General features: G+C 48.2%; 1 protein-coding gene across 6 annotated transcripts in view; it reads right to left on the bottom strand.

Moving 5' to 3' along the window:
• Positions 1–12,956: 12,956 nt before the first annotated feature.
• The window catches only part of C14H2orf42 (chromosome 14 C2orf42 homolog), a 41,679-nt gene continuing 32,713 nt past the window's right edge, over positions 12,957–21,922 (bottom strand). For 5 of the 6 annotated variants that reach the window (XM_031655249.1, XM_021924911.1, XM_009184370.4 and 2 more), the window contains one exon: positions 12,957–13,631. In XM_031655249.1, the coding sequence (XP_031511109.1) occupies positions 13,423–13,631 (209 nt within the window). In that variant the 3' untranslated portion in view covers positions 12,957–13,422. The remainder of the gene's footprint in view (positions 13,632–21,922) is intronic. The other variant, XM_009184375.3, reaches the window with a different exon arrangement.

Below are 21,922 nucleotides of genomic sequence, written 5' to 3' on the forward strand. Positions count from 1 at the left end.
AGTGCAGTGGTGCAATCACGGCTCACTGCAGTCTCAACCTCCTGGGCTCAAGCAATCCTCCCTCCTCAGCCTCCCAAGTAACTGGTACTACTGGCGTGTGCCACCATGCCCAACTAAGTTTTGTATGTTTTGTAGAGACAGGGTCTTATGTTACTCAGGCTAGTCTCAAACTCCTAGGCTCAACCAATCCTCCAGCTTTAGCCTTCCAAAGTGCTGGAATAACAGGTACTGTTATTCCAAGTAACTGGTACTACTGGTGTGCGCCACCATGCCCAGCTAATTTTTGTATTTTTCTGTAGAGACAGGGTCTTACTATGTTACCCAGACTATTCTCGAACTCCTAGGCTCAACCAGTCCTCCAGCTTTGGCCTTCCAAAGTGTTGGAATAACAGGCGTGAGCCACCGCACCCGGCCAGTGCAAATTCTTGGGAGCCTGCTGTCTCTCTTAGGTAGGTTACAATGGATACTATCTGTTAACACTAGCATTCCTACTGTCCCATATTTGATCTTTACTCCTCAACCACAAACTTTTATTTCCTTCTGCTATTCTAGCCCATGATTCTCATAAACCATCAAAATGTCTTCAGAATGCCAAATTTTTGTGTGTCCCGATTTCATCTCTGGCATAAACTTTATAGCTCTGAAACTCTTGGTTCAAAAAATAGTGCCGTGGAGAGCTAGGTGGTCAGCCTGAGACCTCAACTTGTAGTCCCTCCAGACTCATACCTGTATCTGTGAACAGAGAATCTCCTGAGGAAACACACGTGGTCTCCACAGATTCCACAGCCACACCATCTCATGACCTGGCTTCCTCCCCTCCCCCCTGCCCAGCCTCCACCCGCTGGGCAGGAAAAGGAGCCGAGAAAAGTGAGTCTTCAGCTCCTTCCTCTTCTGTACTTATATCTATCACATCTCACCACGTCAACACTGTTATTTTCTTAGAACTATATAGTGTTTATATTTGGGGTCTAGGATAAAATCCATTTTGCTCTATCATTGCAACTGGCTTTTCTGGCTTTCAGAGAAAATACCTCCTTTGGAGATCCTGGCTTATTTTTCCCCAGGGAGTGAGTCATATTCACAAACACGCTTTATCTTCTGGGACACAACCTGGTCAGCTAGCTACCCCAACTCACAGAAAATGATCACAAAGATTTTGTGTCCCTTTTACCTTTTTTTTTTTTTTTTTTGAGACGGAGTTTCCTCTTGTTGCCCAGGCTGGAGTGCAATGGCACAATCTCGGGTCACCACAACCTCCACCTCCCGGGTTCAAACAATTCTCTTGCCTCAGCCTACTGAGTAGCTGGGATTACAGGCACCTGCCACCATGCCTGGCTAAGTTTTGTATTTTTAGTAGAGACGGGGTTTCACCATGTTGGCCAGGCTGGTCTCGAACTCCTGACCTAAGGTGATCCCCCTGCCTCAGCCTCCCAAAGCGCTGGAATTACAGGCGTGAGCCATCGCACCCGGCCCCCTTTTACCTTTATATCACTCACTTCCACAAAATTTATTTAAAATTTAGAGGAAAACCTCTGTACTTCCTCCTGCCTCCTACCCCTTGTTTTAACTTCTTTTCTTTTCTTTTTTTTTTGAAACAGACTCTTGCTCTGTCATCAGGCTGGAGTGCAGTGGCACGATCTCAACTCACTACAACCTCCGCTGCCTGGGTTCATGCGATTCCCCTGCCTCAGCCTCCCAAGTCACTGGGATTACAGGAATGCATCACTACCCCCAGCTAATTTTTTGTATTTTAGTAGAGACGGGGTTTCACCATGTTGGCCAAGATGGTCTCGATCTCCTGACCTCGTGATCCACCAGCCTTGGCTTCCCAAAGTGCTGGGATTACAGGTGTGAGCCACCACGCCCGGTCCCCTTGTTTTAATTTTCTCCATAGGACTTGTCACTATCAACATACTAGACAGCTTATTCATTTGTTCATCATTCATTCATTGTTTGTCTCTCTCTCTTTCCTCATGGGAATGTAAACTTCTGGCCAGACATGGTGGCTCACATCTGTAATCCCAGCACTTTTGGAGGCTGAGGCTGGCAGATCACTCAAGGTCAGGAGTTCAAGAACAGCCTCTGGCCAACATGGTGAAACCCCATCTCTACTAAAAATACAAAAAAAATTAGCCAGGCATGGTGGTGCATGCCTGAAGGTTGCAGTGAGCTGAGATTGCGCCACTACTCTCCAGCCTAGGTGACAGCACCAGACTCTGTCTCAAAAAAAAAAAAAAAGGTAAACTTTTTGAGGGCAGGGCTTTTGTTTTGTATATTGCTGTATTCCCAGGCCCAGCTCAGTGCCTGGCACATAGAAGATACTCAATAAAGGTTGAACAAATAAACTGGTGAATAAATAGTTGATTTTTCCTTCCTTGTCTCTGAGGCCTACCACTTCCCTCTCCTGCCACAACGTCTTTCCATTGTCTCAATTCCTAAGAGATCAGATGACTGTATGTTCTGTGTAGGCTCCAGAGGCGAACCACCGAAACAGTGGGTAGTTCCTCTCCATCTCCTGCATCTCCACCTACTGATAGCACAAACATTTTGCAAGTCCTACTCGACTCCTCTGTGGTACCATCCCTTAATCTCCCAGTGATCTCACCTTCTTCTGAACTCACAGCATCCAGTGCACGTAACATTCTTCTACAGTTTAGCACTTTTCGCCTTGTGCGGATAATATAATTCTCCTGAATGTGAGCAAAGCTGGCTTCCTGCACCAACCCTTTCCCCTCTTTTCAGCAGCTCCTCACTTTTTACCTCGTGGAATTTAAACAAGGACCCAGATGTGGGACTTACACTTTCAGGCTGGCCCATTACGACAGGTCTCATCTCTCAAACACCTATTTAGAGAGTTTACACAATGTTGAGGGACATATAAATCAAATGCCAATTTACTGACTTACACTGAGGAATGATAGACATTCAAAATGGACTGGAATGCCTGAATTGGCCTGACTGGCCGATGTCCCCATGGGCTAAGGATTGCTTAGTAAAATGCAGACTTAGAACAAAAGTAACTAACCTAAAGTCAGGTCTCACCTCTAAGGCAGGAGATCCTCTTTCGTGAAACAGGAGCAGCAGCCTGACCAAGGAACTCACTGAGCTCACCTGTTCTCCCCCTAGCCCTGGGCCCTGCCACGGCTATACTTGGAAGTATAGATACTTCCAAGGATGGCCAAACCCCTCCTGTTAAGTCTGCCAAACTGGTTTATAACCCAGTTGCTTAGACTTCACCTAAATTACAACCACTTTCCAGCCCCTCTCCTTTTAGACTAAAAGCTCCCAAGGGCCCATGCCTTGCAGGGCTTTTTTTTGTTTGTTTTTTTGAGGCAGAGTCTCGCTCTGTCGCCCAGGCTGGAGTGCAGTGGCACGATCTCGGCTCACTGCAAGCTTCGCCTCCCAGGTTCACGCCATTCTCTTGCCTCAGCCTCCTGAGTAGCTGGCACTATAGGTGCCCACCACCACGCCTTGCTAATTTTTTGTATTTTCAGTAGAGACAGGGTTTCACCGTGTTAGCCAGGATAGTCTCTATCTCTTGATCTCGTAATCTTCCCGCCTCACCCTCCCAAAGTGCTGGAACTACAGGTGTGAGCCACTGCGCCCGGCGCTTTTTTTTTTTTGAGACAGAGTTTCCCTCTTGTTGCCCAGGTTGGAGTGCAATGGCGCCATCTCAGCTCACTGCAATCTCCACCTCCCAGGTTCAAGCAATTCTCCTGCCTCAGCCTCCCAAGTAGCTGGGATTACAGGCATGCACTACCACGCCCGGCTAAGTTTGTATTTTTATAGAGATGGGGTTTCTCCATGTTGAGGCTGGTCTCGAACTCCTGAATTCAAGTGGTCCACCCACCTCGGCCTCCCAAAGTGCTGGGATTACAGGCTTGAGCCACTGTGCCTGGCCAGCAGGTTTCAATAAGTATGTTGTGACACAAAGGGCCGCTTTGTCAGCAAAGAAAGGAACAGAAAAACTCACTCCCCCTGCCGTTTTTTTGTTGTTTTTTTTTTAAGAGACAGGCTCTCTCTCTGTTGCCCAAGCTGGAGTGTGATCACAGCTCACTGTAGCCTTAATCTCCAGGGTTCAAGCTTTCCTCTCACTCTCAGCCTCCCAAGTAGTTAGGACTACCAAGCGTGCATCACCACGCTGGCTAGTGTTTTTGTTTTTTGTTTTCTTTTACAGAGATGGGGTTTCACCACGTTGCCCAGGCTGGTCTGGAACTCCTGGGTTCAAGGGATCCTCCCACCTCAGCCTCCCAAATTGCTGGGATTACAGGCATGAGCCACCTCCCCTGGCTTCACTCCCCATTTAAAGGGTCCCTGGGCCAGGCCACCACACCCAGCTAAAGTTTTTATTTTCAGTAGAGACAGGGTTTCACCATATTGGCCACACTGGTCTCAAACTTCTGACCTCAAGTGATTTGCCCAGTTCAACCTACATCCACTCTCTTGATCTGAAACACTGAAGCTACCTGCCTTGTTCAAAGCCAAAAAGCATCTACCTACAAAGCCCTGGGTTTTTTGTTTGTTTTATTGGAAACGGAGCCTCACTCTGTTGCCCAGGCTGGAGTGCAATGGCGTGGTCTTGGCTCCTGACCTCGTGATCCGCCCGCCTAGGTTTTGAAGGACAAATGCCTGCACCCTTATTTGTTTGCCTTCTCCTGGGAATTTCTCTATCCAATGCGGTAGGCAAGATTTTTTTTTTCTTTTTTGAGACGGAGTCTCCCTCTGTTGCCAGGCTGTAGTGCAGTGGTGCAATCTTGACTCACTGCAATCTCCGCCTCCCAGGTTCAAGCAATTCTCCTGTCTCAGCCTCCTGAGTAACTGGGACTACAGGCACGCGCCACCACGCCCAGCTGATTTTTGTATTTTTAGTAAAGACAGGGTTTCACCATGTTGGTCAGGATGTTCTGGATCTTGACCTCGTGATCCGCCCGCCTCGGCCTCCCAAATTGCTGGGATTACAGGCATGAGACACTGTGCCCAGCAACAAGATAATTTTAAAAGGAGAGGGTACTTCTGCTTTTGTTGCTTTTGTCTTGTCTTTTGTGGTTCCACATACAACACAGCAGTGTCTATGGGCTGTTAATCGCAACATAATGCAGACAACACAATTGTCTCTGGGGTCCACTGAATCCAAGTTACACATGCACCACACTTCTGCCTTTTGCACTGCAGACTGGCAAGTGAGCAATGTTTTGTAGAAGCAGCAGGTGTGAGGAGAGGTGACTTCTGCCAGATGGTGCTAAAAAAAGGCCCAAGTCTGATACACAGGAGTCCTTCCATTAACACATCCATGACCAAGGCAAAGTGTGTGCGTGTGGGGTGAGGAGTGGGAGGAACTGCCCTGTCTTTGCCTTTTGGTCTTCTGCCTCAAACACTATCCATCTGTCACCCAAACTGGTTTTGCCTTGATATAAATGGCAGGGGTGGCCAAGAGAATGGGGTGACAGAGGGGGAAACCCACGGTGTTATATGCTTTCACCTATACCCTCCAAGATGGCCCTGAGCGTCTCACACCCTAGAGGTCTGACCAGGTACTGCCGCTTTCTTGTCAAAGCCCTACAACTATCACCTCCCTGCTGTGAAATATGAGGTGAGTTATTTAAACCGCCGGAACCAGTTTCCTCATCTACATAGAGGGATGATGATTCCCCCTAGCTCACAGGACAGCTGTGGGCATCGAATGAGCTCACTCATGTGAAAAATCTAGCACAACCCCTGATACATGACACAAGCACTTCAGGACTCATTCATGTTCCTCCTTCCAGGAGATGGCCTTGCACTTTCTACTCTGGTAGACCAGCCTCATATAAGCTCCTGGAGGCTGGCGTGTCCCCAGGGGTTAGACCATCCCAGGAACGATGACTTGACCACAGCCATGTCATGAGGTACCAGATCTGGGAAGGGGCAGCAAGAGGAGAAAGTGAAGGGCGCCTCAAGGTAGTGTGTGCCCTAGACAGGGCTCCCAGCCATAAGCACTTACGCAGGTGCAGGGGCACAGAGAAAATTCTGGTAACACTCCTCCTTCAATATTGATCAGGTCCCAGGCTCAACTAATCAGTTCAGGGAAGGGCCCTCTGCCACCTTTTCCTAACCAAAGCCACTCGCGGGTGCGGAGCTCACACCTAGAAAAGGGAAACTTCTATTAACAGCCAGTACGCAAAACACACAAAGCCTTTTGTTTAAAGGACTACCCAGGCGTTAGTGCCCTTCCAGACCGGCTCTCCGGACTGGCGGGGAAGAAGGGGAAAAGAAATCAGCGTATTTTGACAAAACACCCACCATGTGCTAGGCGGAGACTAAGTGTGCGAAGCGGATCCCGCTGTACAAAGGGAAAAACCGCGGCGGGGAGAGCCTGAGCCCCGGGCTCCAGGCCACCAGTCGCAGACAGGGGCGGCCCTCCCGGCGCGCGCCCTCCTCCTCCCAGACCTGGCTGGAGCTGCCCAGGGCGGGCGTAGACCGGGGGGCGGGAGGGCGACGGTATCCCAGGTGGGGTGGGACCTGACTCCGGACGCTACGACTCTTTAACCGCAGCGCCGCGCGGTCTCGAACTCGAGGTGCGGCCCAAGCCCACGTGCCCCAAGTCGCCCCCGCTGCCCTGGAGGACCTGCGGGCCCCGGTCCAGGCGTGGTCCCGCTCGCACTAGGGAGCGGTCGCCCAGGGTGCCAGGAAGTCGGGGCCCGGCCAGCCGCCGACCGGCCGCACCCCTCCCCGCTGAGCTCGCGCGCCCGCCTAGTCAGCACCTTTCCCGCAGCGCAGCCCCACGGTGGGTCACGAGGCGGGCGCGGCCCGACCAGCCCCGGCTAGACCAGGCATCGGCGCCACTCACCTCGCCCCTCCCCGTCCCGCTGGTCTCCCCTCCCCCCTCCTTCCCCTCCCCCTCTCCCTTCTCCTCCTCCTCCCCATCCCCCGCCGGGCCGCAGCGCGCCACGTCCCTGGCCCCGCCCCTGCGGGCCACGCGGGGAACCCCGGTGACGTCACCACCCTCCAGCGCTCGCATTCCCGCGCTCTCCAGAAAAGACGCGAAGGTGGTGACGTGTCCGGTGCGCCAGGGCGGCTGCGCAGCAGGCATTGGCAACTGAGCGTCCTGCGGCGCCGCCTGGTGGAAGCAAAGCGGCCGAGCCCCCGGAAGCGGCGGCGCGGGCGACAGGAGAACGTGACTTACGTCATCTGGCGGAGGCGAGGGGGCGGCTGCCGCGTGACCAGCCCCAGCCCGGCGCTGTCGGCGCGTTTCTCTTTCTCTTCTGTTCTCAGTGGAGAGGGTGGAAGCTTGATTTCATGCCCTTTATTTTACTTTGACTGTTTTCAAACCTATCAAGGTAATATTGTTAATTATAGAAGACTTGGGGGAAAAAGGGAAAAGATAGGTAGAAAATGATTCTTAGCACCCCCAAGCATCTTTAACCTTTCATTATGTTTACTTCCAGCCTTTTTCATGAAACAAAATTGTGGTCTGACTGTATACAGTGGTATTAACTACAAGGATTCCTAAGAAGGGACAAAAAGCACTTTTCAGCTTCAAGTCTAATTTATAGGACCAGGTAGAAGAGGAAAAGGTCAAACAATAGACAAAATGAGCGATTCCTCCAGGGTATCTAATCACTATTCAAATCATCCAGAGGAGGAAACGGGGGCTCAGAGTCATGCCAAAGGCTGCGCATGAGAGTGTGGCAGACTGGGGTTTCAAACCCAGGCTCTAAGCTGTCAACCTGCAAGATGGTGGGAGTGGGGAAGACAGTGAAGAGTTGTGCAGGGGATTCACAGAGCTACAGAATCCATTTGTACTTCTTGAACTGCTGAGTGGGGAACTAGTTATAAGGAATAAGGCTAGTGCCCCACCAGTTGAGGCAATTTCATGAGAGAGTGAAACAAAGCCCTGGCCACTAGTTAAGTGCCACCCATCTCCAGTGCCACCCATCTCCAGCACGGCCCTCCCCATGAGTGACAGTGAAAGGTGGGAGGGACGTTACCTGACTGTCAGGCATTAGACCTGTTACTCTAAGTGCAGTCTGCAGGCCAGCAGCATCCCTGCTTCCAGCACTTTAGGCATCACTTGGAAGCTTGATGGAAATGCAGAATCCTGGATCACACTCTTAAAACTTCTGAATCGGGCCACATGCGATGCCTCACACCTGTAATCCCAGCACTTTGGGAGGCCAAGGCGGGTGGATCATCTGAGGTCAGGAGTTCGAGACCACCCTGGCCAACATGTTGAAACCCCGTCTCTACTAAAAATACAAAAATTAGCCGGGTGTGGTGGCGGGTGCCTGTAATCCCAGCTACTTGGGAGGCTGAGACAGGAGAATGGCTTGAACCTGGGAGACAGCAGTTACAGTGGGCCAAAACTGTTCCATTACACACCAGCCTGGGCAATAAGAGTGAAACTGTCTCAAAAATTTTTAAAAATAAAGCTTCTACATCAGAATATGCATTTTAACTATGTCGCTGGGTGATTCCTGTGCACATTAAAGTTTGAGAAGTGCTGTTGTAAATAAGTGATCCTGCTCCCTTGGTACAGCAGGTGGGACGGTAGATGCGAAGGGTGCTTGCAGAACTGGATGATGGGAAGTCAGGCAGGCAGGGAGCAAGGTCGGTAAGGAGGATTTAAAAAAAAAAAAAATCAAGGCTGGGCGCGGTGGCTCACGCCTGCAATCCCCGCGCTTTGGGAGGCGGAAGCAGGCGGATCACCTGAGGTCGGGAGTTCGAGACCAGCCTGACCTATATGGAGAAACCCCATCTCTACTAAAAATACACAATTAGCCGGGCATGGGTGGCGCATGCCTGTAATCCCAGTTACTGGAGAGGCTGAGACAGGAGAATTGCTTGAACCCGGCAGGCGGAGGTTGTGGTGAGCCGAGATCGTGCCATTGCACTCCAGCCTGGGCAACACGAGCAAAACTCCGTCTAAAAAAAAAAAAAAATACTACGCGTGTCAGAAAATATGATCTGCCACACAGGAAAACTGGGAAATCAGAATCCGGGAGATAAACGAAGAAGAAATAGGTGAAGCAGGTAATCAGATCTCTTGAGAAAATTCACTAATAGACAGAAGGGCTGCCCCCCTGTGGCTGACTTTTTTGTGTTGTCTATGACTTAGAGGGTGCCTAGTTGTTATAATTCACAGAGCTTGGGGAGAGTAACCCCTGCCCATCCCCTCCAGCAGAGTATAGAGACTTCTCTGGGTTCTTCTAGCTGAGGGCATATTCTGGGCATTTTCGGACAGGGGAGAACCAGGGATAGGAGGAGCTGGCTGAGGTTCTGTTGGATGAGGGCTGGAGTATGTATGATGTGTGCTTGCCTATGCACATGTGGGCTGGAGGGAAGGGCAGGGCATTGACTCCAGCCCAGGACAGCAGTCAGTGAAAGATGGGATGAATTTAGGTGATTGGGAATTAGTGGGTCCACAAGGCCACAGGGCTGATGACATCTGGTACCTTGAAAGTCAGGTGGCTGCCGGGCGCGGTGGCTCAAGCCTGTAATCCCAGCACTTTGGGAGGCCGAGGCGGGCGGATCACGAGGTCAGGAGATCGAGACCATCCTGGCTAACATGGTGAAACCCCGTCTCTACTAAAAATACAAAAAACTAGCCGGGCGTGGTGGCGGGCGCCTGTAGTCCCAGCTACTCGGAGGCTGAGGCAGGAGAATGGCCTGAACCTGGGAGGCGGAGCTTGCAGTGAGCCGAGATCGCGCCACTGCACTCCAGCCTGGGTGACACAGCGCGAGACTCCGTCTCAAAAAAAAAAAAAAAAAGAAAGTCAGGTGGCATACCTACAGATCTCTTGGGTGGATAGTTCTTGGAGTTAAGAGTTTCGGAGGTCCCCAAGTAGCTTCTAAATATTAGCAATCTGGCTGGGCATGGTAACTCACGCCTGTAATCCCAGCACACTTTAGGAGGTCAAGGCAGGCAGATCACCTGAGGTCAGGAGTTTGAGATCAGCCTGGCCAACATGGCGAAAACCTATCTCTACCAAAAATACAAAAAATTAGTCGAGCATGGTGGTGTGTGCCTGTAATCCCAGCTACTCAGGAGGCTGAGGCAAGAGAATAGCTTGAACCTGGGAGGCAGAGGTTGTGGTGAACCGAGATTGCGCCACTGCACTCCAGCCTAGGTGACAGAGTGGGACTCCATCTCAAAATAAATAAATAAATAGTGTGTGTGTGTGTGTGTGTGTGTGTGTATATATATATATATATGCAATCTGTTGAGACAATAGTAGTACTGGTAGAGGCAGGGCCGTAGTAGGTTAGAAGCAAAGTGTTCTGGGTGGAGGAGTGGCAAGTTGTTGTTCTCATCATGACCATGATGTTGGGGGGTCCAGCCACGTTGCCTGGAGGAGGAAGAGTTAAGAAGGCGTCCCTCTGACTTATTGATACACTCAGTCTGAGAATGATCAGTCTATGCGGTAGACAGCAGGCCACGTGGGTATGGAGGGTTTTAAGCTGTTCTCTCCAGACTACAAATGGTAGCTTAGCTTGGAGAGGCAGCAGCTGGGCAGTCCTTAGAGATCCCATTGACTGATGGAGGAGGGGTGCAATGGACAGTAAATGTGGGAATGTGTATGGGTGGGGAGGTAGGTGGATGTGGGGTTTGAGGAGTGTTGCTGTGGGAGTTTCTAGGACCACTCTGAGAGTGGGGCAGGCCCGAAATGAGATCAACACTGATGTTGGCCCAGAGGTGTCTGGAGGCTAGGAGTTGGTGCAGCAGTTGTACTGGTCCTCCTAGGCCTGTGCTTGACTTGGTAGAGAGGGTGTGAAGTTAGAAAAAAAGGAGGGACTCTGAACTCCATTCCTGATTGTGATGGGCTGTGATACTGTGCTGGAGTGGTACTACGGGGAAGATTTGACTGCTTGAGTAGAGTCCTCTTTGGGTGGATGATTTGCCACCTGTGTGTTTTATGGCCCTGTGGTTCTTCTGAGCCTGTCAGGTATTACTAGACCAGGCATCTGCCTGTCACCCACAGGTGTGTTTTGTCAAAAAGCTGTGAGTGATGTCCTCCAAATTCTCAGGTTGAAGGATTTCTCAGAATGGCCAACCACAGTCTTTCCTTGAGTGTTCCTGCTCTTCAGGCAAGCCTTTGCCTTATCTAGTTTTTGTTTTGTTTTGTTTTGTTTTGTTTTTTGAGACAGAGTCTCACTCTGTGGCCAGGGTGGAGTGCAGTGGCGCGATCTTGGCTCACTGCAACCTCTGCCTCCCAGGTTCAAGCGATTTTCCTGCCTCAGCCTTCCAAGTAGCTGGGATGTGTGCCAACACACTTAGCTAATTTTTGTATTTTTAGTAGAGACGGGGTTTCACCATGTTGGCCAGGATGGTCTCAATCTCTTGACCTCGTGATCTGCCCACCTCAGCCTCCCAAAGTGCTGGGATTACAGGCGTGAGCCACTGTGCCTGGCATGCCTCATCTAGTTTTATCTTCTCCACACCTATCCAAACCCTTCCTCTCCTTTGAAGCCCAATTCAAATTCTAGGTCTCTGTGCACCTCCCTGGATTCTCAACAATTTCCCCCATTGTCTGATGCACTTAGGAGCTGACACAAACCAGCCCCTCAATCATACAGGGTAGGCAACACAATGTGGTTATTCCTTCTCTTTTAGGGGCATAGCACCTCTCTTACCAAAAATGTCTCCCCCTCTGTTAGGCCAATCAGTGCCTTTTTGGGGGGGGGGGGGGGGTTCTGCCTTTTGGATCAGAGAGTGGAGCAGTCAGTCCTGTTCCAGTGAGGAAGCCAACATTCAGGCACTTCAGGAGCCAGAATTCCTACCAGGAGGGGCTGCTCTGTGCTGAGATCAAATGAAGCCCCAGAGAGAGGCAGAAATGGGTCAGATGGACCCTAGCTCCACAGGTCCTGAGGCCCAGCCACATCAGCTCCAGCCCAGTATGGTTGTCTAGCTCGACTTTAGTGTCCACAAACCAGTCACAGAGCAGTTCACTAAGGAACATGGCCATCTAAGTGTGCCTAACTAGTATTTAAAGTTGTCAAGGGGTGGGGATGTGCAAATTAAGCAGCAAAAGATTATTATTCATGCCTATTTTGCCCAAGCTGGTTAACTGGCTTTCTGTCACTTGCAATTGAAAGTACCTGGTACAGGCCGGCCTGTAATCCCAGCACTTTGGGAGGCCGAGACGGGCGGATCACGAGGTCAGGAGATCAAGACCATCCTGGCTAACACGGTGAAACCCCGTCTCTACTAAAAACTACAAAAAACTAGCCGGGCGAGGTGGCGGGCGCCTGTAGTCCCAGCTACTCAGGAGGCTGAGGCAGAAGAATGGCATGAACCCGGGAGGCGGAGCTTGCAGTGAGCCGAGAAAGTACCTCGTACAGCTGGGCGCGGTGGCTCACGCCTGTAATCCCAGCACTTTGGGAGGCTGAGGCGGGTGGATCACAAGGTCAGGAGTTCAAGACCAGCCCGGTCAACATAGTGAAATCCCATCTCTACTAAAAATACAAAAAAAAAAAAAAAAAAAAGTTAGCTGGGCGTAGTGGGGGGTGCCTGTAGTCTCAGCTACTTGGGAGGCTGAGGCAGGAGAATCGCTTGAACCTGGGAGGCGGAGGTTGCAGTGAGCTAAGATCGCGCCACTGCACTCCAGCCTGGCTGCACTCCAGCCTGGTGACAGAGTGAGACTCCATCTCAAAAAACAAACAAAAACAAAGAAAGTACCTGGCACATAGTAGGCATGCAAGAAATGTTCATTCCCTTCTTTCCTCCTTAAAGATAGGCTTATACTTCTGAGTTTTTCAGTATCTCTATTCTGTGATCATTGAACTCAGAAACAGCAATTGAATTTTACCGTTTGGAGAACATAAAAAGATACAAATTTAAGTGAACAAGCTATTACAAGCATTAGTTTGAAATAGCAATATTCCCTTGACACCTGGATCTCTTTTTCCTGTATCACTATCAGTTAAATCCCGCCCCCCAAAATTTATAATTTTATAAAAAGGTGACCATGATATAATTTGGAAAAACTAGTGACGCTGTGCTTTGAGAACAGAATAAAGAGCATGGCTGGAACTCTGCCAAGATGGTCTTTAACATTCTGCCCTAGCCAGGGTGTTAACTTTCCAACACTGTTCGTGTATGGCTGAGTGCTGCAAATTTCTCAGATAATTAGCAAAAGGTTGAAATAAACGCTAAAAATGAGTTCATAAGAAGGAAAATAAGCTGGTTTTCTTTCTGTTCCTTTTAAAACTCTACCCAGAAATACTGCCTAATGCATAATGAAGACTGTACACAGCAGCACCAAAAAGGCTATTTACAAGAGATTTTCTTCAGCAGAATCCACTTGAAAGCACTGAGAATTTGCATCTTAGCTAAGAGCAGTTCACTAAGGAACAGGGCCATCTAAGTGCGTAACTAGTATTTAAAGTTGTCAAGGGGTGGGGATGTGCAAATTAAGCAGCAAAAGATTATTCTCTTGTTTTGCCTTAGGGGAAAGTGATAGTGGTCAGAGGGGCCAGTTCCAAGGGCTGGTCCAAGGCAGGCCGGTGGTCTTGGTACTCTGCCACATGCCCATTCCGGTGGTGGCCATACTCAAACTTGATCCGCAGCTCGCCAATCTTAGATTGGGGAAGGATATCTGGGATCCACTCGATGATGAAAGGTGTTGGTTCCTTTTGATCTGGGGAAGTGTTGCCTAAAGAGTAAAAAGGAGTATTAGTACACTTTAATAGGTGTTCCTAATTGCAAGAAAAAGTGTCTGGAATTGGAGCAGTCTGTTCAGCTTTGATAATCAGAAGGCGGAATGAGGTTTATAAATTCAGTGGTGACTGGGATATCAGATTTATTGATCATCATTAAGTTTTTGTTTTTGTTTTGTTTTTTTGAGACGGAGTCTCACTCTGTCTCCCAGGCTGGAGTGCAGTGGCGTGATCTTGGCTCACTGCAACCTTTGCCTCCCAGGTTCAAGCGATTCTCCTCCCTCAGCTTCCTGAGTAGCTGGGATTACAGGCGTGTGCCACCACACCTGGCTAATTTTTTGTATTTTTAGTAGAGATGGGGTTTCACCGTGTTAGCCAGGATGGTCTCGATCTCCTGACCTTGTGATCCGCCCATCTCAGACTCCCAAGTGCTGGGATTACAGGCGTGAGTCACCACACCTAGCCATCATGAAGTTAAAACTATATATTTAGGCCAGGCGTGGTAGCTGACACCTGTAATCCCAACAGTGTTGGAGGGCAAGGCAGGAGGATAGCTTGAGGCCAGGAGTTGAAGACCAGCCTATGCAACAAGTGAGACCCTGTCTCTACAAAAAAATTAGCCAGGTGTGGTGAAATGTGCCGCTAGTCCCAACTACTTGGGAGACTGAGGTGGGAGGATTGCTTGAGCCCAGTAGTTCAATGCCAGCCTGGGCAATACAGTGAGACCCTATCTCAAAAAAAAAAAAAGTAATATAAGAAAACAAGAAGGATGGGCCAGGGGCAGTGGCTCATGCCTGTAATTCCAGCACTTTGGGAGGCTGAGGTAGGTGGATCACTTGAGGTCAGGAGTTCAAGACTAGCCTGACCAACATGGCAAAACCGTCTCTACTAAAAATACAAAAATTAGCCAGGTGTGGTGGCGTGCTCCTGTAATCCCAGTTACTTCGGAGGCTAAGGCAGAAGAATCGCTTGAACCCAGAAGATGGAGGCTTCAGTAAGCTGAGATTGTACCACTGCACTCCAGCCTGGGCAACAGAGCAAGACTCCGCCTCAAAAAACACCCCCAAAAAACAAAAAAACAAGAAGGATGGAGGAGAGGACCCTGATTAATAATGTATACACATTTTTCTCTCAGCACTACTTAACCTTCGACTTCATAAGCTAGTATTTTACTTTTTATTTTTTGTTTTTGTTTTTTGAGATGGAGTCTTGCTCTGTTGCCCAGGTTGGAGTACAGTGTTGCAATGTTGTTTCACTGCAACCTCCGCTTCCTGGGTTCAGGTGATTCTTCTGCCTCAGCCTTCCAAGTAGCTGGGACTACAGGCACACACCACCATGTCCAGCTAATTTTTGTATTTTTAGTAGAGACAGGGTTTCACCATCTTGGCCAGGCTGGTCTCGAACTCCTGACCTCTGGTGATCTTTCCACCTCGGCCTCCCAAAGTGTGGGGATTACAGGTGTGAGCCACTGCGCCTGGCCTACATTTTACTTTTCACTTCACTGTGTTACTCTCTCTCCACTTTAGCCTAAATACTCACTCCGTTTAAACTCCTTCCCTCAACTTCTTTTGGTCCTTTCTTTCCCACAAAGACTAAGATATCACTGATATGATGAGAAACAAAGCATCCATCCACCCTGGACTAACAACCTTATTGGCAGGGTATTTTGGTCTGTTTGGTTTCTTTTAGTCATAGAATATAAATGTTAGGTATTATCTAGCTCATGTTAGTCACAGACATTCTAGCTTCCATTTCAAATGATATCTGGAGTTGGCTGCCAACTTTTCACTTAAATGTCAATGAAGACATAGAAAAAGATGAAAACTCACAACTGATGAACACTAAGACCACTGGCAGCTTCTGGGAGGAAATATAAAACAGGTGGAGATGGATGGAAAGAAATCCACCCAGACTTTGGCCATAGCATATCCCATCTTTCCTTCATAAAGGGAGGCTACATGGAAAAAGGCAGGAAAATACTCTCTCTCTCTCACTGTTTGTGCCCTGGCTACTACTTGTACACAGCAGCAAATGAGTAGTGCCACTTCCTTTCCTTTAGAACATCTCACACACACCCCCTCCCCACTCATGTACCTGAATTCTTGATGACTGCAAAGGGGACTTGGGGGAGGGTAGGTGCATGGTTAAAGTTGAATAGCAGGGCTAGGTGCAGTTGCTCACATCTGTAAACCCAGCACTTTGGGAGGCCAAGCCGGGCAGATCATGAGGTCAGGAGTTCGAGACCAGCCTGATCAACATGGTGAAACTCTGTCTCTACTAAAAATACAAAAATTAGCTGGGTGTGGTGGCACGCACCTGTAATCTCAGCTACTCAGAAAGCTGAGACAAAGGAATTGCTTGAACCTGGGAGGCAGAGTGGTTGCAGTGAGCTGAGATCGCACCACTGCACTCCAGCCTGGGCAACAGAATAAGACTCCACCTCAAAAAAAAAAAAAAAAAAAAAAAGTGAATAGCAGTGGCAGAGTGTGTTCTGGAAAGTACAGTCTGCACTAGTAAAGCAATTTGGGTGGGAAAAAGAGGAGAAACCCTTGAAAACTGTGTATGTGGGGAATCTTAGTTTTGTGTGTTTTTTCCTATATTCCATTATTAGCAATGAAGGAGGCAGAGATGTTCAGGAGATGCCACTGTGGTAGGAAAGAGAAATAATAGATATGAGAACTTTGCATCAGCGCCTCACATACAGATCTGAGACGGAGCCAGCCATCACGCAGGAGTGATCCCAAGCAATCTGCCTGTTACCAAAATTTGAGTCTGGAAAGATCTTGTTTTTTTGTTTATTTTATTTTTTGAGACGGAGTCTCGCTCTGTCACCCAGGCTGGAGTGCAGTGGCTCGATCTCAGCTCACTGCAAGCTCCACCTCCCAGGTTCACACCATTCTCCTGCCTCAGCCTCCCGAGTAGCTGGGACTACAGGCGCCCGCCACCATGCCTGGCTAATTTTTTTTTTTGTATTTTTAGTAGAGACGGGGTTTCACCGTGTTAGCCAGGAAGGTCTTGATCTCCTGACCTCGTGATCTGCCCGCCTTGGCCTCCCAAAGTCTGGACAGATCTTAATCTGTTCAGTAATAAGAAAAGAAAAGAACAAGAAGTTAAAAAAAAAAAACTATATAAGGAAAAGGGAGTAAATAACTAGAAGAATTAAAGGAAGGGAAAGCAATGACTGATCTATCCAAAAGAAAATTTAAACAGCCGGGTGCAGTGGCTCACGCCTGGTAATCCCAGCACTTTGGGATGCGGAGGCGGGTGGATCACGAGGTCAGGAGTTCGAGACTACCTTGGCCAAGGTGGTGAAACCCCGTCTTTACTAAAAATACAAAAATTATCTGGGCATAGTGGTGGGCACCTGTAATCCCCAGCTACTAGGGAGGCTGAGGCAGGAGAATTGCTTGAACCCAGAAGGTGGAGGTTGCAGTGAGCTGAGATCGCGCCACTGTACTCCAGCCTAGGTGACAGAGCAAGACTCTGTCTCAAAAAAAAAAAAAAACAACAGAAATTTCAGGGAACTGTTTAGCATCCACAAAAGAAAAAAATAAGATCTGGCCTTTATGGAAATAAGGCCAGAATCATAAGGAGAGCCCAGACTGGGAAGAAAAGGCAGGTGGATGAGAGTAAAAGGAAGACAAACAAGAAAAGGCCAAATTTCAAGAACCACAAAGAGTAGAATTAAAATCTACATGGTCAGCTGGGCACAGTGGCTCATGCCTGTAACCCCAGCACTTTGGGAGGACCAGGGTGGATCGCTTGAGGTCAGGAGTTCAAGACCAGCCTGAGCAACATAGCGAGACCCCCATCTGTGTAAGAAATTTTTTTTTTTTTGAGACGGAGTTTTGCTCTGTCGCCCAGGCTGGAGTGCAGTGGCACGATCTCGGCTCACTGCAAGCTCCGCCTCCTGGGTTCACGCCATTCTCCTGCCTCAGCCTCCTGAGTAGCTGGGACTACAGGCATCCGCCACCATGCCTGGCTAATTTTTTTTTTTTTTTTTTTTTTGAGATGGAGTCTCGCTCTGTCGCCCAGGCTGGAGTGCAGTGGCCAAATCTCAGCTCACTGCAAGCTCTGCCTCCCGGGTTTACGCCATTCTCCTGCCTCAGCCTCCCGAGTAGCTGGGACTACAGGCGCCCGCCACCTCACCCGGCTAGTTTTTTTTTTTGTACTTTTTTTAGTAGAGACGGGGTTTCACCGGGTTAGCCAGGATGGTCTCCATCTCCTGACCTCGTGATCCGCCCATCTCGGCCTCCCAAAATGCTGGGATTACAGGCTTGAGCCACCACGCCTGGCCTAATTTTTTGTATTTTTAGTAGAGACGGGGTTTCACAGTGTTAGCCAGGATGGTCTCGATCTCCTAACCTCGTGATCTGCCTGCCTCGGCCTCCCAAAGTGCTGGGATTACAGGTGTGAGCCACCACCCCCGGCCAGAAATTTCTACTAAAAAAAAAAATCTGACATGGTTCTAAAATATATTACAAACCCATAATAACCAAAAGAGTGTGGTACTGGCATGCATCTAGACAGATTAAAGGAACAAAACAGAAAGACTAGAAATAGACACAAATAGAACAGGAATTTAGTTAGCCTAAGATAAAAATGGCATTTGTAACTACTGAAATAAAAACAAATAAGTGTTTCTTATCATAAATGGTTTGTATCAACCAGATAACCATCTGGAAGAAAATAAAAGGTGGTGGAACCTTATCTATAACTTACATAAGTTACATCATGATAAATTCCAGAGAATCAAAGTTTTTCTTTTTCTTTTTTTTTTTTTTTGAGACAAGGTCTTGCTGTGTCGCCCCACCTGGAGTGTAGTGACACAATCATGGCTCACTGCAGCCTCGACCTCCAGGGCCCATGCAACCCTCCCACCTCAGCCTCTGAAGTAGCTGGGACCACAGGCATGTACCATCATTCCTGGCTAATTTTTTTTTTTTTTTGAAAGTAAGTTTATTAAGAAAGTAAAGGAGGCTGGGCGTGGTGGCTCATACCTGTAATCCCAGCACTTTGGGAGGCCAAGGCGGGCAGATCACAAGGTCAAGAGATCAAAACCATCCTGGCCAACATGGTGAAACCCTGTCTCTACTAAAAATAAAAAATTAGCTGGGCGTGGTGGCACGGGCCTGAAGTCCCAGCTACTCAGGAGGCTGAGGCAGGAGAATCGCTTTAACCTGGGAGGTGGAAGTTGCAGTAAGTCAAGATTGCACCACTGCACTCCAGCCTGGTGACAGAGCAAGACTGTATCTCAGGCCAGGCGCGGTGGCTCACACCTGTAATCCCAGCACTTTGGGAGGCCGAGGCGGGCAGATCACGAGGTCAGGAGATCAAGACCATCCTGGCTAACATGGTGAAACCTCGTCTCTACTAAAAACACAAAAAAATTAGCTGGGTGTGGTAGTGGGCGCCTGTAGTCCCAGATACTTGGGAGGCTGAGGCAGGAGAATGGAATGGCATGAACCCGGGAGGCGGAGCTTGCAGTGAGCTGAGATCCCACCACTGCACTCCAGCCTGGAAGATAGAGCGACACTCCATCTCAAAAAAAAAAAAAAAAAAAAGTAAAGAAATAAAGAATGGCTACTTCATAGGCAGAGGAGCCCCCAGCTAATTTTAAAAATTATTTTATAGAGATGGGGTCTCCCTGTGTTGCTCAGGCTGGTCTCAAACTCCTGGGTTCAAGCTGTCCTCCAACCTCAGCCTCCCAACGTTCTGGGATTATAGGTGTGAGTCACTGTGCCCTGTCAGATCAAAGATTTAAACATAGACAAACTCAGGTTAAAGAATACTTTTGAAAAATGCAAAATTAGGCCGGGTATGGTGGCTCATGCCTGTAATCCCAGCACTTTGGGAGGCTGAGGCGGGTGGATCACCTGAGGTCAGAGTTCGAGACCAGCCTGACCAATATGGTGAAACCCCATCTCTACCAAAAATACAAAAATTAGCCGGGCATGGTGGTGGGTGCCTGTAGTCCCAGCTACTGGGGAGGCTGAGACAAGAGAATTGCTTGAACCTGGGAGGCAGAGGGTGCAGTGAGCCAAGGTCGCGTTACTGCCCTCCAGCCTGGGTGATAAAGCAAGACTCCGTCTCAAAAAAAAAAAAAAAAAAAGAAGAAGAAGAAAAGAAAGAAAAATTCAAAATTAAACACTAGTAGAACTAAACATAAGAATATGGTATCACTGGCCGGGTGCAGTGGCTCATGCCTATAACCCAGCACTTTGGGAGGCTGAGGTGGGCAGATCACCTGAAGTTGGGAGTTCAAGACCAGTCTGACCAATGTGGAAAAACCCTGTCTCTGCTAAAAATACAAAATTAGCTGGGTGTGGTGGCACATGCCTTGTAATCCCAGCTCTTTGGGAGACTGAGGCAGGAGAATTGCTTGAACCCAGGAGGCAGAGGTTGCAGTGAGCCGAGATTGCCCCATTGCACTCCAGCCTGGGCAATAAGAGTGAAACCCTGTCTCAAAAAAAAAAAAAGAATATGGTATCACCTTCAAAAACTATGAAGACAAGGCAGAGAACATAGTCCATTTAGCGAAAAATAACACAGAAGACCAACTATATCAATTATAATAAATATAAAGAGGATAGACTATTAAAATTAGAAAAAGTCAAAACCAACTATATAATGTTGATAAAAGATTCATCTAAGTTGGGCCTGGTGGTGTGTGCCTGTAGTCCTAGCTCCTTGGGAGGCCAAGTGGAAGGATCACTTGAACCCAGGAGTTCAAGGCTGTAGTGTACTATGATCACACCTAGAAATAGCCACTGCACTCCAGCCTGAGCAACATGGCAAGACCCTGTCTCTGAAAAAAGATAGATTCAATTAAAACAATATCACAAAAAAGTTAAAACTAAATGGATGGCAAACATTAAAAAAATAAAAAACAGGCCAGGCATGGTGGCTTATGCCTGTAATCTCAGCACTTTGGGAGGCTGAGGCAGGAGGACTGCTTGAACCCAGGAGTTCAAGACCAGCCTGGGCAGCAGAGTAAGACCTTGTCCCTACTAAAAATAAAAAGAAATTAGCCGGGAATGGTGACATGTGCCTGTAGTCCCAGCTACTCAGGAGGCTGAGGTGGGAGGATCACTTGAGCCCAAGAGTTTGAGGCTGCAGTGAGCCATGATTGTGCCACTGCACTCCAGCCTGGGTAACAGGGCAAGACCCTATCTCAAAAAAAAAAAAAAAAAAAAAATTTAAAACATAAAAGAAAAAACAAAAGAAAGTTGGTGTCATGGTTGTAATACTGGACAAAGAATTTAGGGCAAAAGTTATTTTTATGTTGATAACATACAATTTACATTAACAACATCTGGCAATAACTCTGATGTACCAACAACACTGCATTTAAAATAATTAAAGGCTTTTAGAAATATAAGAAGTCATTCAAGGAAACAATTTTAGTAGAAAATGGTAAAATGACTTTTCTAGTCTTTGGCAGGTCAGAGATAACAGAGAGGACTTAAACACCCAAATAAAATGACTGATTTAAAAGGTATATATAGCCAGGCGCGGTGGCTCACGCCTGTAATCCCAGCACTTTGGGTGGCTGAGGTGGGTGGATCACCTGAGGTTAGAAATTTGAGACCAGCCTGGCCAACATGGCGAAACCCCGTATCTACTAAAAATACAAAAATTAGCTGGGTGTGGTGGCATACGCCTGTAATCTGAGCTACTCAGGAGGCTGAGGCAGGAGAATCACTTGAACCCAGGAGGCGGAGCTTGCAGTAAGCTGAAATCGTGCCACTGCACTCCAGCCTGGGTGACAGAGCAAGACTCTATCTGAAAAACAAACAAACAAAAACTATATACGAGTTTACATTGGATAAATAACATCTATGCTAGCACAAATTCATATCATATGTTGTTAGTGAAAAAACATTTTAAAATTCCTAAAAAGAAAGAAATTAAGGCTGGGCTTGGTGGCTCACGCCTATAATCCCAGCACTTCGGGAGGCTGAGGTGGGCAGATCACCAGAGGTCTGGAGTTCGAGATCAGCCTGGTTAACATGGTAAACCCTGTCTCTGCTAAATATACAAAATTAGCTGGGCATGATGGCATGTGCCTGTAATTCCAGCTACTCAGGCGGCTGAGGCAGGAGAATTGCTTGAATCCAGGAGATGGAGGTTGCAGTGAGCCAGGATCATACCGCTGCACTCCAGCCTGAGCGACAGAGTGAGACTCGGTCTCCAAAAAGAAAAAAAAAAAAAAAAGAAAGAAAGAAATTAAAGATACGTCTTCTGACCTCAAAATAATAAAACTAGAAATTGATAACTAAGAATA

This window comes from Papio anubis, chromosome 14 (assembly GCF_008728515.1).
Source record: "Papio anubis isolate 15944 chromosome 14, Panubis1.0, whole genome shotgun sequence".
In the NCBI taxonomy this organism is placed as follows: Eukaryota; Metazoa; Chordata; class Mammalia; order Primates; family Cercopithecidae; genus Papio; species Papio anubis.